We start from the raw sequence: 16,252 nt of genomic DNA on the forward strand, positions 1-16,252 counted from the left end.
CTCAACTCACACCAAAGTATCACCGGTGTACTTCTGTATATTCGACCAAATATATATATAGTATCTTAGTGCCTGTGTTTATTTGTCACCATACTTTACGTAACAATAGAACCGTTACATTTGGGGCACGTGTGCCCCAAAGAATGAGGTGATTTGGTAAAATGCTATGCCCAAGATTACTATCCGAGTGCCGGCGGTGGGGTGGTTCAAATAGCCTCGGCTATCACCTCATTATGTCCGGTCATGATGGTCAAGTGGATTAAGGCGTCTTGTACATACCAGTTGCGTTGCTCCTGGGAGTATGGGTTCGAGTCACTTCTGGGGTGTGAGTTTTCAGTTGCATATTGTCCTGGGGACCATTCAGGCTTGTTCGCATATATATATATATATATATATATATATATACATATATATATATATATATATATATATATATATATATATATGTATATATATATATATATATATATATATATATATATATATATACATATATATAAGTTATATATATATAACTGAAAATATATGTTTTCAGCTATATATATATATATATATATATATATATATATATATATAATATATATATATATATATATATATATATATATATATATATATATATATATATATATATACATACATATATATATATATATATATATATATATATATATATATATATATATATATATATATATATATATATGTATGTATATATATATATATATATAACTGAAAACTCACCCCCCAGAAGTGACTCGAACCCATACTGCCAGGAGCACATTGCAACTGGTGTGTACAGGTAGAGAGAGAGAGAGAGAGAGAGAGAGAGAGAGAGAGAGAGAGAGAGAGAGAGAGAGAGAGAGAGAGAGAGAGAGAGAGAGAGAGAGACAGACAGACATACAGACAGACAGACAGACAGACAGACAGACAGACAGACAGACAGACAGAGCGAGAGAGAGCGAGAGAGCGAGAGAGAGAGAGAGCGAGAGAGAGAGAGAGCGAGAGAGAGAGTGTGAGAGTGTGAGAGTGAGTCTCTCAAATCTAATTTATTGACTCATGTTTTCAAAAATTACGAGTACAGTAATTTTGTACTTACATATGCCTGGTAAGCATCGTAAGATATTAAATACTGTACGTTTGTGGTGCAGGTGTTGTGATTATTGAAAGATAATATTTTGGCAATTGTGAGCATCGTCTTAGATGGTTAGTTTGAGTGTGCCCTCGTATATCATAATTTAAATGTACAGTATGCTAATGGCATTGCATTATTACAAGGCTTCAAAAAGGTAGGACCCCAACACAAATGTTGTGGTCAACTTGACAATTGGGAGTCATGAGTGAACTTTCACTCGCGCATTTCTCAGATGGGTAATAAGCTTTTCCAGTTATATAGACATTTTTTCTTTAAGAATTTAAATAGACAACCCCGTGAGTTTGTGTTTAATCTTCAGGTGTTGCTGATTGACCGAAACTTTATCAAACACAAAGTTTATTAGTAAATGGTAAATGGCCAGGTAGATGGTATACAACAGTGTAAATGGCCAGGTAGATGGTACACTACAGTGTAAATGGCCAGGTTGATAGTACACTACAGTGTAAATGGCCAGGTTGATAGTACACTACAGTGTAAATGACCAGGTAGGCTGTACACTGCAGTGTAAATGGCCAGGTAGGCTGTACACTACAGTATAAATGGCCAGGTAGGCTGTACACTACAGTGTAAATGGCCAGGTAGGCTGTACACTGCAGTGTAAATGGCCAGGTAGGCTGTACACTACAGTATAAATGGCCTGGTAGGCTGTACACTACAGTGTAAATGGCCCGGTAGATCGTGCACTACAGTGTAAATGGCCAGGTAGATCGTACACTACAGTGTACGATATATATATATATCGATATACGATGTACGATATATATATCATTATATATATACCAGATATCATCACTTAGTAATAAAGTGAGTGAGTACCATTGCAAGCCGGAAATTAGCAGAAAATTCCTTGTAAGAGTACAAGCAAAGAATAAATCGAGTAACTGGAAACTGGTGACATCAACCTGGGACAACAAGAGGTCACCTGTACCGACCGGGTACCAGCTTCGCTACCCAACGCTAAATACCTGCCATAAAGTTTGAACAAAATAACATACATAATATTACAAATATATGGTATACATATAATATAAATATATACATATAATTTTATACAATAAAATGACTGACATCAACAAGTGATGCATACAGTGAAGCACAAATACAATACAATACATCAGACAATGGAGAGGTGTGGCGAGTGTTCGGGAGTACTGGGAAAACGTAATGTAGGCGTCAAGTGTTGCATCTGTAACATAAGATTTCACCTGGGCTGTAGCAGAATTATCTCCAGGATGCACAAACAGGCAAGAAATTCACTGGGTTTGCAAAGATGACAGATTAACTGTTAGAGAACATAACTAAACTGATGAAAACATTCCCGAGTCACAGAGATTATCATTCACAGACAAGCTACCAGTGATATATGCGAACTGGGAAAATAAAACACTGGAGAACGACCAAAACTCAGGAACAGGTAGTTTAGAGAACCGCAGCAGTAGTGTGGAGGAAGAGGGTATTGTAGTACAAAACAACAGCAATATTGCAGAGCCAGGTAATATAATCAATGAGAACAACAGTGAGACAAAGTGCATAAATGAAGGAATTGGGACGACAGACGGAGATGGCTCCGATAAAGAGGTAGACAAGACAGACACAGTTATAAATACCTTGAAAAACGCAAAAACTGGACATATTTGCAAATTCTACGCTAAAGGAATATGCAAATATGGAACATTAGGAGCAAAATGCAATTTTCTGCATCCTCGAAAATGCAGGAACATGTTGGCGAGGGGTACATGCCGTTTTGGAACAGGGTGTAGATACTTTCACCCTAAATTATGTCAATTTTCAATTAGGGACAAAAAATGCTATAATCTTCAGTGTCCGGAATTCCACGTGAGAGGTACACAGCGTTATAGACGGGAAGATCAATATGACACTACTGGAAATTTTTTAGAGGAAGGAAGAAACAGAGTAGTAAATATAAGAGAGAGGAACAGTCAGATGGAACCACTACAGGATTACAGAGGGGAAGGGAGATACCCACAAGACTGGAATACAAACTATCAACAAGCACACAGGTACTACACCACACAACACCCGTCCTACTACCAAAACTGGACGAATCACTTCCAAAACAACACACCCTGGACCTGGGTAGAATGGGGAGAGAACTACCAAAGCCCACCAGAAGTGACAAGCAATGTGGGAAATCATTCATATTTGCAAACATACAAAGCTTAAAACCAAAATCAAGAAATAAAGTTAAGTTCATAAATGGCCTCCTAATAGAATCGAACTCAATATTTGGTGCATTTACAGTGTGAGATTTTATTTTCTTGACAGGTTATCAAAGAAATTGAGTCCTATGGATGTTACGTTAATCGTAACTACCTCGCAAGAGAGGCAGACCTTAAACAGCAAGAGCTGCCTGTGGCAGATATTTAATCTTAAAGCCTAAGATCATAGGACCGCGGGAGCAAACCGCCAGGCGAAACCACTCGGGTAACACCTGTCACTTAGGTCGCTGGCTCCTCCTAGTTAACAAACTAATAAAGGGTAGCCGACGGATTCTCACTTCTTATTTATAGAAGTGTGGTGCTGTGCAATGGACTCGAGCTTTAGATACAGACTTAATATGAACATAAGCAGGCAAAGCGTTGCAGAACATAAAATGTGGGGCAGTAAAATTGGAAGGTTTGACGTAAACGACCGTTTCTATAACAAAACAATTTATTCACAAAACAAGAACTAAAACTACTACACATTGAATTTACGTTACTTTACTGTCACTCCAGTGGCACATTAAAGTACAGCTAATCAACAGCCTGATGGACCCATGGTATCCTTATCCCGTCGTCGCTGACTGACTAATGACACTAACTGAACACAGTGGTGCCCACTGGTGACGCAAGCTTGCAATCAATATTGTCACGGCTTCACGGTGACCAATACTATAATCACAAAGACTTGACTGGCGCTCGCTGCCCTCAACGAGGTACCAAGTAACAAGGCGGTTAATCCAAGAATGATAACCCCTTATAAAAAAAATCTTACGTTAACACTTGTCTCTCAGGACAACCAAACAAAAGTTACTCTAATTGAATTTAAACAATTACGTTAACACACACGTGTCTCAACGACACTTAAATGGCATCAATAACTCGTAAATCAATTAATTACATCAACTTGAAAGTCAAGCATTCAGTGAGTAATTCCCAATTAATTACTGAAGACAACAGCCTATTAATTCAGACGAGTATTGATAAACCTACTGTCTCTCAACTGACAGTTCTCTTCCGGTCTTACGACAAGATTACCTTAACGAGGGTAGACTACTGTACCACACACAAGGTTACAGCACTCCGTGTAAACAACAACATCAACACCTGGTGAATTCACTAAGTGGCGATTACTAATTATCTTTAATTAGCTACGAGTGCTTAATCACTCTGTCCGCAGACAGGGCTGATCAGTCCAACGAATTACAACAGCTTAATTACAGCGCAATTGACTCCGATCATAGCAGACCGTCAATCCCCTTACGTTAATCACACAATTAACGACAGCTCGTTAAATCGTTAACACTACGTTAGTCTTCACTTGACAATTCCTCCACTGCGTGAACTTCACTGTGACAGTTGTCTTTACACGTCCCTACGTTATCACAACAATGTTCAACGAACAAGTGACCTCGTTAAGTAAATCGTGACCCCCGGTGACGTTAACTGACTTTAATTCTCACGGAATCCTTCACAGTACACAACGCCTTCCACCAAGGTCAAACTTGTCTACGGTTTACACACGGTACAACACAGTACATCCTTGCCACTCACGGCAAAACTTGTAAATGACTTCCCCCCCCCCCAGTAAATTATCCCCCAATAATTCACACTTTACCACAACACAACAGTAAAATATATAACCAAGGGAAATCTCCCTGTTACCACTTTTCACTGCTGAAAAAGGGAATCAAATTACAGCGAATACATACACGACACATAGAAAAATAACATAGAAGTAAATAACTCACTTTATCTCCGAATGTGTCACTAGGTGTCTTCACACACGTCAAAAATCACAGTTGGGCCCAACATTCAACTTGATGACAAACAAGGTTAGACTCACACGTCTCCAATTCCCATTCACCTCCCCAGGTGGTCCCAGGGACAGAGGAGAGACGGACACTGGGGCGAACCCAGCTTCAGAGTTTTATTACCCAAACGGAAACAGTGTACTTACATTAATGATGTGGGGCCCCGCTCTTTCACTCACACATACACGTCAATCACACTCCCACTGCTGCTGCTGGATGATGACGTAGGCGTCCTCACTTCCTACACGTGGTCAGGTGGAGCACAGGGTCCTAGACCACGGGGTGTTAGCTCTACACACAGAGACCAGGGTGGCGCAGATACACCAGCTTAGGCAAGCCAGGGTTGCACACAACAGCAGGGATGCGGTACCACGCCCTTCCACTTGACACAGTACCCCAGGATACGACGGTACACGGTGTTACGACGGTACACGGTGTTACGACAGTACACGAGATGGAGTCCTTCACTGTTCCTCAGAATTATAACATTTAAGGTTTCTCTCTCTCACTGAAACCCTTTCTAGCACGTCTCACAGCAGTATCTTCAAGCACAGATACGATCGACGGCGGATGTCGTTTTTGTAGCCCGATAATTAACGCCTCACTCAGTCCAGCTCCTCTAAGATGGCGTCCCACAATTACGCGGCTAGATGACAAGTTCACACGGCTCGATACAAGCCCCTCTCCGCTTTACCGGATTCTTACGCACGGTACACGGAAAGATAGCAAGATGTTGGCGTGACTTTAGCAACGTTGTAGGCGGATATTTCCCGATGCTTGGCCTAGCACGGGAAATACGTCGACAGGGTACAACGTCCAAGGTAAGAATGTCGTTTCCCGCCAATACTATGCCTGGGGTACCATGCAGTACCCCTCAGCGTCTTGGCTAATCACGGTTCAGCATTTCTGAGGCCCAGGCCCTCAGCCAATCCCGCACCTGTCCCCTGACGCTACCCCCACTCACACACGAGGTGGACACGTGATACGGGGGGGTGGTCTACGGCCGTTAACCCCCCATACCTCCCTCTCGACACTTGACTTGTACAAAAATTTCCTGAAATCAACTCCCTCCTGTAATTTCCTTCACAGACCTGATACAGCGATCAGAATGACATCAATGGCTAGCAAATGTCATGGGCTGTCCAACGACACCCAACACGACTGTGGAAAAGTTATATACAGAAAGTTGAATCACGGTGCACATCACCGGTGCACTATGCAATTTCGTACTCAATTTAGTGCACGAGAGAGCGGGGAAAATATGTCCCCTGACATACAGAAACCCACACAAAAGACCACATGGATAGTGAAATCTGGATTCCGAATTATAATCTATATAGATGTGACAGAGTAATTAGGTCAAGTGGAGGAGTAGGTCTGTATATTAAAGAGGAGCTGGCATGCACAGAGCTCCTGAACTCGTCCAATGAGGTGGTAGAGGTACTTGGAATCAAGGTAGAAAATATGAATCTACTTATTATTTTAATATACAAACCGCCGGATGCAACAGTTGAGGAATTCACTGAACAGATCCACAAAATAGAGAATATCCTTGATAACATAGCAAACCCAGTACCAGATATCATCTTCCTTGAAGACTTCAATCTACCCAGTTTAAAATGGAGAACAATAAACAATAACATTATAGCAGAAAATCAACCTGGAAATAACCAACCACAGGTCAGAAAACTACTGAGATTCTGTGACAAATTCTCGCTTAGTCAGCAGATTACAGAACCAACTAGGAACGAAAACACGCTGGACCTGATATTCACGAACAATGAGGAGCTAATCAGAGACATTACTGTCTCAGACACTACGTACTCGGACCACAAGCTCATTGAAGTGCAAACTAACATTAATAACGGTAGTAGGCCCAAGAGAAACAACAAGCGAGAAGGGTTATTCAATAAATTAAATTTTAATAATAAGAGGGATAGACTGGGAGAAAATAAACAGGGAACTTACAAACATTCAATGGGAAAATGTTCTAAGTAATAAAAATCCTACACAAGGAATAGAAAACTGACTTCTGAAGCATATGAAGTCTGTCTGAAACATGTTCCTTTGAGGAAAACCAGAAAAAGAGGTCCAATGTAGAAAGAGAACGCAGACGACATTACAAAAGGAGGAAGAAATTAACGGAAATGCTTAAGCAGACACGACTCTCCATACAAAGAAGAAATAATTTAAACAGGGAGATTGAAGAAATCGAACAGAGACTGAAGCATTCCTATCAGACTGAAGAAAGGCAACTAGAACAGAAAGCAATTCAAGAAATAAAGAAAAACCCAAAATATTTCTTCACATATGCTAAGTCAAAAGCGAAAACCACTGCCAGTATTGGACCTATTCGTATTAGTGAAGTTTCATACACTGAGGATGACAAAGAAATTAGTGAAATCCTAAAAAAGCAGTATGAGGACATGTTTAGCACTCTGATACTCAGCATGAAAGTGGAAGATTCGGACAACTTCTTTATGAATGATACTCAAACACCTGTAAATATAACTGATATCAACACGAGCGTGGCAGATTTTGAAAGAGAAATTGACAATATGCCCATGCACTCAGCCCCGGGTCCAGACTCATGGAATTCAATATTTATAAAGAAATGCAAAGTGCCAGTAGCACAGGCACTCAATATAGTGTGGAGGAAGAGCTTGGACACAGGGGAGATACCAGATGCGCTTAAAGCAACAGACATTGCCCCTCTACACAAGAGTGGTAGCAAAGCATTGGCTAAGAATTACAGACCAGCTGCACTAACGTCCCACATAATAAAAGTATTTGAGAGAGTGATCAGGAGTCAGGTCACCAAATTCATGGAAACCAATGACCTCCACAATCCAGGCCAACATGGATTTAGAGCAGGAAGATCATGCCTCTTACAGCTACTTGACCACTGTGAAAAATCACTGAGGCATTAGAGGAAAAACATAATGCAAATGTCGTATACACAGATTTTGCAAAGGCATTCGACAAATGTGACCATGGAGTGATTGCACACAAAATGGGGTCAATGGGTATAACTGGTAAAGTAGGACGCTGGATACTCAATTTCCTGTCGAACAGAACACAGAGAGTAACAGTCAATCAAGTAAAATCGAGTCCGAGTGCAGTTAAAAGCTCTGTACCTCAAGATACAGTCCTTGCACCACTGCTGTTCCTTATTCTCATATCAGATATAGACAAAAACACAAGTCACAGCTTCGTGTCATCCTTTGCAGATGATACAAAAATCAGCATGAAAATTACCTCTGCTGAAGACATTGATAAACTACAAACAGATATTAACAAAGTTTTCGATTGGGCAGCAGAAAATAACATGATGTTTAACAGTGATAAATTCCAGGTACTCAGATACGGCAAAAGTGAGGATCTTAAACATAATACAGGGTACAAAACACAATCGAATCTGCCCATAGTAGGAAAACAGCATGTCAAGGATTTGGGAAACATGATGTCCGACGATTTAACATTTAGTGAGCATAACCAATCAAATTTTGCGTCAGCCAGAAAAATGAAAGGATGGATTACGAGAACCTTCAAGTCCAGGGATCCCATCACAATGGTTGTACTCTTCAAGTCACTTGTGTTGTCCAGTCTTGAGTACTGTTCAGTACTCACTTCCCCCTTCAGAGCAGGAGAGATTGCTGAAATAGAGGGAATACAGAGAACATATACGGAACGCATAAACGAGATAAAGCAGCTAAATTATTGGGATCGTCTCAAAGTTCTCCAAATGTACTCACTAGAAAGGAGACGAGAGAGATACCAAATAATATATATACACATGGAAAATACTGGAGGGCCAAGTCCCAAATCTAAACAGTAAAATAACAACGTACTGGAGTGAACGACATGGAAGAAAATACAGAATAGAACCAGTGATGAGCAGAGGTGCCATAGGCACAATCAGAGAACACTGTATGAACATCAGAGGTCCACGGTTGTTCAACGTCCTACCAGCGAGCATCAGAAATATTGCAGGAACAACCGTGGACATCTTCAAGAGGAAACTAGATTGTTTCCTTCAAGGAGTGCCGGACCAACCGGGCTATGCTGGGTATATGGGCCTGCGGGCTGCTCCAAGCAACAGCCTGGTGGACCAAACTCTCACAAGTCAAGTCTGGTCTCGAGCCGGGCTTGGGAAGTAGAAGAACTCCCAGAACCCCATCAACCTGGTAACCAGGTAACTAGGTAAGTGTAAATGGCCAGGTAGGCCGTACACTACAGTGTAAATGGCCAGGTAGATAGTACACTCCACTGTAAATGGCCAGGTAGACCGTACATTACAGTGAAAATGGCCAGGTAGATGGTACATTCCTGTGTAAATGGCCAGGTAGATGGTACACTCCTGTGTAAATGGCCAGGTAGACCGAACATTAAAGTGAAAATGGCCAGGAAGACCATACACTACAGTGTAAATGGTCAGGTAGATAATACACTACAGTGTAAATGGCCAGTTAGATAATACACTACAGCGTAAATGGCCAGGTAGATAGTATACTACAGTGTAAATGACCAGGTAGATAGTGCACTACAGTGTAAATGGCCAGGTAGATAATATACTACAGTGTAAATGGCCAGGTAGATAGTATACTACAGTGTAAATGGCCAGGTAGATAGTGCACTACAGTGTAAATGGCCAGGTAGACCGTACACTACAGTGTAAATGGCCAGGTAGATAGTGCACTACAGTGTAAATGGCCAGGTACACCATACACTACAGCGTAAATGGTCAGGAAGACCGTAAAATACATTGTAACTGGCCAGGTAGACCGTAAAATACATTGTAAATGGCCAAGTAGGCCATACATTACTGTGTAAATGACCACACACTATAAAGTGTCAATGTCCAGGTAGACCACACATAATAAAGTGTAAATGACAAGGAAGATCGCACGCTAAAATGGTACCCAATAATTATTATGAGTACCTAAAAGGACAAAATATAATAATAATAATAATAATAATAATAATAATAATAATAATAATAATAATAATAATAATAATAATAATAATAATAATAATAATAATAATAATAATAATAATAATAATGAGAATGTCAACAGGAGTCATGAAGAGGATTCGAACCTAGGCGCTGGGGACTCCCAGGAATCCTCCTCATGACGTCTACTGATCTTAGCATTGATACATCATGTTAATGTGATTTCTTTGTGTAATAATAATAATTACGAATGAGTGGCAGGATTCAGCTTCTAGCCGGGAAATAACTGAATTTATGTGAGAGTTAAAGTGTAATATTCATAGATGACCTATACAAGGTGGGTCTGAAGTCTGGTGTTTAAGTGAGGGAGTTCGATTGTGGAAATGTTAAGTCAACAGGAGTTAAGCGCGTCGGTGATAAGTGAGGTAGACTCTGAAGTGATGATTACATTTTCTTATTAAAAACTACACGTAACAACAGAGGGGAACTCGGATACACAGACGAGTCAGAAATGTCCATTAAGAAATTCTTCAGTGTTGGAGTTATAAATAATTGTGGTGTGTTAGACTTGGCACTTGTTAAAATTAACTATATACACAAATTTAACTGTGAAAAAGACAAGTAAACGGATAAAACAGTCATTGCATCATAAACTAAACAAAAATCGAAAAGCGAGGGAAGGAGCTGACATGCGACCATATAAGCACAACAAGGTGAGTACACCACTGCCAACTACTAACCTTCAACTTTTGCCACATCCAGTAGGAATGACCTGATGGCGTAGAGGTGTTTGGGTGTGGCCAAGTCGCCCATCATTCCTCGGCAGTGCCTACGAGCCGCCTCCCACGTGACTGAGTGTGGACTCAAGTAGAAGCATTCGTCCAGAACCAAAGTGTATGGGTAAGGGCAGGTCGGACCTGGAACAGCAATACGCTGAAGAAACATGAACAAAAACATTTTAAGGTTGTGTATTGGGACAGATGGATGAACAAAGTTGTCTTGATGTTCTAATACAAGTCAACGACGCCTTGTGAGGTGTGATAATTGTTCAGTGTCGTCAACATCACAGTCAAAGAAATAATTGAAACATCAAATACGGAACAGCAATCTGCCCATCATTAGTGAACTTGTACACGTGTATTGTTAGGCCTATATACATATTTAAATTCGTTGTTGAGGACCATATGGTTCAATAACACATATCATACATGTTTGTTTGTTTGTTGGGATTAATGATATTAACAAATCTGAAGATGTCTGTGTTTTTAAATTGTATTGCTTATAAGTGAATAATTAGAAAACTTGTAATTTGTAATAAAAAATAACTTAACAAATAAACTACTCTGTAACAAAACTACATTACCTATGAATCCTAACTCTGCTGAATTAAGTTAAAATTAACACCATATTTGAATAATATGGCTGCAATAAAATGTTGTTTCGTACAATTTAAACTGACTTTAGCAGGTATTAAAAAAGTTTTCTGCATATTTGTCGAAATAGTTTTGACTAACTAAACCTCATTGAACGGTTCTGTCTGTAAATACTTGTGTGACATGAACTAAATATTATATATGTAAGGAATTGTTCAAAACGTAATTTGTTAAAATATTTTCTCAAATGCAAGAATTACCTTGAGGGAAGGAGTTGCGTTCTCGTGTGACATTTAAGAGTTCACTCAACACTGCTGTTTGGTGGGATAACGATAACTGGTTGACGATCACTGCAGAGCGGAGCTCCTCCAAGGCAGGCTCCTCAGTCATGGGCTGACCAGCCACCACCACCACCGCCAGGAGCAGTAAGGAATTCATAGTTACCGTGTTAATCTTAGTTCTGGTGGCGCTGTCTTGATGCTTGCCTGACCCGTCTAAGGCACACAACTTGGCCCTCGGGTGTGTAGGAGAGGAGTGACGCCCATGTCGCTGTCTTCTCCAGAAGACAGCGAGAGGGGGAAGTGATACTCCTGCCTGGGGAAATTTACTCACACAACATATATAAGAGTAACCAGTATCACGTAGCTGGGAATACTGAGGTTAGCTGGCATCTGCCCACAGTGTTTCCTCGTAACTATTTAACAGTTGTTAAAACACGTTTACTCCATATAAGTGGTATTTCCCACTCCGAAGAAATACACATTTCTTTTCCTATCGAAGAGCAATGAAGACTGTCGAAAATAAAATAAAAATTTGTCTAACGCGAGACTTGCCAGTGACGGAACAACAACCCACGCTGAACTGATATGGTTCGAACGACTTTGTAATGACTTCCCCAGAACATTACTCGATTTCGTCCGACCTAGAGTAACATCCCCCTACATCTTTGTGTCACGTAAGCAAGAAGATATGATCACTCGACTGGTTGTAGGTAAGATTGGTAATATGGTTTTCACAGGAAAAGACGTCATCAATTGCCCACCAAATTTCAGGAATATCTTGTTACCTGCTTTCCCAAAGAGTTTTCTGTGCTAGAGCTTCTAATCTAGAAGGGGTCTTCAAGACAAAATGCATATATAAATACGGTGAACCTCTCAACAGGATCATTAATGTTTGGCAAGGCAGGTAACCTCCCCCTCAACATTACACCTTCTCTGGACGTTTCATCCCAGCAAGTTCTATCAGACCTTGGGGGTCGTTCCTGTTGTCTGGTATAATTGCCACGGTACTCATCATGTTTCTAAGTACTGTCGACGTGACCAAGCTGTCGACGGGCACCTGATAGCTGGGTGGACAGCGCTTCAGACTCGTAGTCCAGAGGTTCCGGGTTCGATCCCCTGTGGAGGCAGAGACAAATGTGCAAAATGTTTCTTTCACCCTGATGCCCTGGTTACCTAGCAGTAAATAGGTGCCTAGGAGTTAGACAGCTGCTACGGGCTGCTTCCTGGGGATGTGTACCAAAAAGGAGGCATGGTCGAGGATCGGGCCGCAGGGACGCTAAGCCCCAAAATCATCTCAGGATAACGTGACTCTACGTTCAAAACTACTATACGAGGCATTGTCCTCACAGGGTCCCCCTATCCCTGAGGACGGGGAGGGAGCCTATCCTCCTATCCATGAGACCGGGGAGGTAGCCTATCCTCATGTCAAGAAGTGTCCCCGGTGTTTGCTGGCAGGTGTTTGGCGTGGTTACGGTGCTCGACGCCCCGTCCTCCCTAACATGAGCAAGAAGCCAGTTGTGTTTGGTCCAGCTGCAGGAGGCACCCAGCAGGATGCTCATGTCACCTCTAGTAAGCCGTTTCCAAACATCGTCGGACTACAGCAAACAAACAAAGATGCAGAAGAAATTGACTGGTTAAAAAGAAAATTATGGAATTGGAAAGTAAAATAAAAACATTAGAGAGAAATCTGCCTGGTGATAGTGGTGAAGTGAGTCATGCTAGCGATAGTTGTAAAGTAAATTCTCCCAGAGTAAATTATAGAGTAAAATATGTGAATGACAATCTTGCAGCTGTTGAGGCTCCTCCACCTAACTCTACGGAACATGAGTGTGAACTCTCCATGGGGAATGGTGTTAGAGTAGTCATTGATCCCTCACTGACACCCCCGCTAGATCATCATGAAACCCTGGACGAGGTTGAAGATAGAGAGTTTAAGAAAATACCAACTGATACTCTGGTAAAACCTAGGCAAAATTGATATTACTAAGGAAACATGCGAAAAAGTTGGTTATGTCGTCAAAGTGTTTAACGACTCTAAACCTATATTCCCTTATACGGATATGATAAGATGTTGTGGATATCGTATATTTGGCTGGTGTGGTATGTATAGCTAATTTCGTACATGGAGAAGGAATGGTAGACTTGGTAGACGTGGAAGATATTGATAATGTGGACGATATGGTAGATTTTGAAGATATGGCAAATATTAGGATATGACATGTGGCAGATATAGTAAATACTTCTGGCATTGTATATATGGGATAACATCGTAGATGCGTCAAGTAATATAGCTGTGACTTATATGGCAGATGATTCAAGTATTGAAGATGTGACATATATGGCAGCTGCTTCAGGTTTGGCCAGTCTGACAGTCATGGAAGATGACTCATGTATGGTAGGTGTAGCATATATAATAGATGTGGCAGATATGGTAGTTGTGGCCCTTATATGTGAGGGGTTTGATATTTTTGGCGTGTATGATAGATGAGGCATGTTAGATGTGACACTTATGGTGGATGTGGTAGATATGATGGGTATACTTGATGTGACCGGTATGGTAGATGCGATATTTATGGTAGATGTGGTAGTTACGGTAGATATGACAGGTATGTGTGATGTGGCGGGTATGGTAGATGTGGCGGGTATGGTAGATGTGGCGGGTAGATGTGGCGGGTGGAGAGAAAGAGAAGGAGAGAGAGAGAGAGAGAGAGAGAGAGAGAGAGAGAGAGAGAGAGAGAGAGAGAGAGAGAGAGAGAGAGAGAGAGAGAGAGAGAGAGAGAGAGAGAGAGAGAGAGAGAGAGAGAGAGAGAGAGAGAGAGAGAGGGAAAGAGAGATAGGGAAAGAGAGAGACGGAAAGAGAGAGAGAGAAAGAGTGAGAGGGAAAGAGAGAGAGAGATAGAAAGAGAAAGTGGGAAAGAGAGAGAGTGGGAAAGAGAGAGAGGGAAGGAGATAGAGGAAAAGAGAGAGAGGTAAAGAGAGAGGGAAAGAGAGATAGATTAAGAGAGAGAGGGAAAGAGAGAGAGAGAGAAGGAAAGAAAAAGAGGGGAAGAGAGAAAGATGGGGAGAAGAGAGAGAGATGGGGAGAAGAGAGAGAGATGGGGAGAAGAGAGAGAGATGGGGAGAAGAGAGAGAGATGGGGAGAAGAGAGAGAGAGAGAGAGAGAGAGAGAGAGAGAGAGAGAGAGAGAGAGAGAGAGAGAGAGAGAGAGAGAGAGGAGAGAGAGAGAGAGAGAGAGAGAGAGAGAGAGAGAGAGAGAGAGAGAGAGAGAGAGAGAGAGAGAGAGAGAGAGAGAGAGAGAGAGAGAGAGAGAGAGAGAGAGAGAGAGAGAGAGAGAGAGAGAGAGAGAGAGAGAGAGAGAGAGAGAGAACTGAGGCATGTGTGGGTTGTGAGGCACGGATGAGGAATGATGAAGACTAAGCCACCCAAGAGGTGTCACAGGCATAAATAGACCGTAAGAGGTTGTTGTTGTTGTGGCTTAAGATTTAGCTACTCAGAACGAAATGTCCAAGTAGCACGGGCTATAGTGAGCCCATAATTGAGTTCGGTTATTAGCGATAACATTGTTACTGTGATATTGGGGTCAAAGATTTAAATGGATGTGGGGTTTCCTCCTTTTTCCCTGTTTCTTTTTTATTCTCATTTAATGCAATGGTTTTACTCTTGTTTTAATAACATTACCTTGCTGGCGGATGTAAATACAGAATATTCACTATTTTGTCCCATTCTTCAACTGCTTTTCTAATCATTGTAGTCGTTGTGGAATTTGCATTTAATGCAGCTGCTGTCGTTGGAGTAATGTTGAGTTTGATGCGCAGGGTTTCAGTTGCCTCACATTCCAGTAAGTACTGCAATAATGGCGCCTCTGCTTCTGTTCCACAGATTTGGCACTCTTTAACTATTGGGTTTATTAACTCCCAGCAGCACTTGTAACCAAGTCTGAGTCTGTGTATGGCTACGGCAATGTGCCTGGATATCGTTTTGCCAGGCTTGAAAGAGTTGTACCCAGTGGTTTGTTCGTACTACATCGCAGTGGATCTTCCTTCCGTTACATTGGCTCTGTGGCGACTTTTGATAGTTATGAGTATTTTCTTCTAGATTTGCACCTTATTCTGTGAAAAACGAAGATAATTTAACCAGCAGGTAGAGCAATTTTTGCTAGCGAGTTTGCTTTTTCATTTCCATCTATGCCAATGTGACTTGGTATCCAATTTTGGGTGATTGCCAGCCCTATATTGTGTGCTTCTTTTCCTATATGAAGGATTTCTGTCATGAGCTGTATAATATCTCTGTGCTGACTGCATAACAATGCCCTTAGCGAAGATTCAGAGTCGGTATGAATGATGACATCATGTAAATTATTCTCAGTTGTGTAATTTGTGGCCTCCTTCAAGTCAAATATAATTCTTTTTTCAATACTGAGCACAGACAATTCATGCTTCAGTGAGCTTCATG

The 16,252-nt window shown here is 41.2% G+C and overlaps 1 protein-coding gene across 1 annotated transcript in view; it reads right to left on the reverse strand.

Annotated features, from left to right (window-relative positions):
* LOC138369792 (C-type lection lectoxin-Enh3-like) overlaps positions 1–12,041 on the reverse strand; it is a 68,913-nt gene extending 56,872 nt beyond the window's left edge. The window contains exons 1-2 of the mRNA XM_069333439.1: positions 11,780–12,041; positions 10,887–11,063 (exon numbers count right to left, since the gene is read on the reverse strand). Of these exons, the coding sequence (XP_069189540.1) occupies positions 10,887–11,063; positions 11,780–11,957 (355 nt within the window). The 5' untranslated portion in view covers positions 11,958–12,041. The remainder of the gene's footprint in view (positions 1–10,886; positions 11,064–11,779) is intronic.
* Between the last annotated feature and the right edge of the window lie 4,211 nt (positions 12,042–16,252).

Source organism: Procambarus clarkii, chromosome 4 (genome assembly GCF_040958095.1).
Source record: "Procambarus clarkii isolate CNS0578487 chromosome 4, FALCON_Pclarkii_2.0, whole genome shotgun sequence".
In the NCBI taxonomy this organism is placed as follows: Eukaryota; Metazoa; Arthropoda; class Malacostraca; order Decapoda; family Cambaridae; genus Procambarus; species Procambarus clarkii.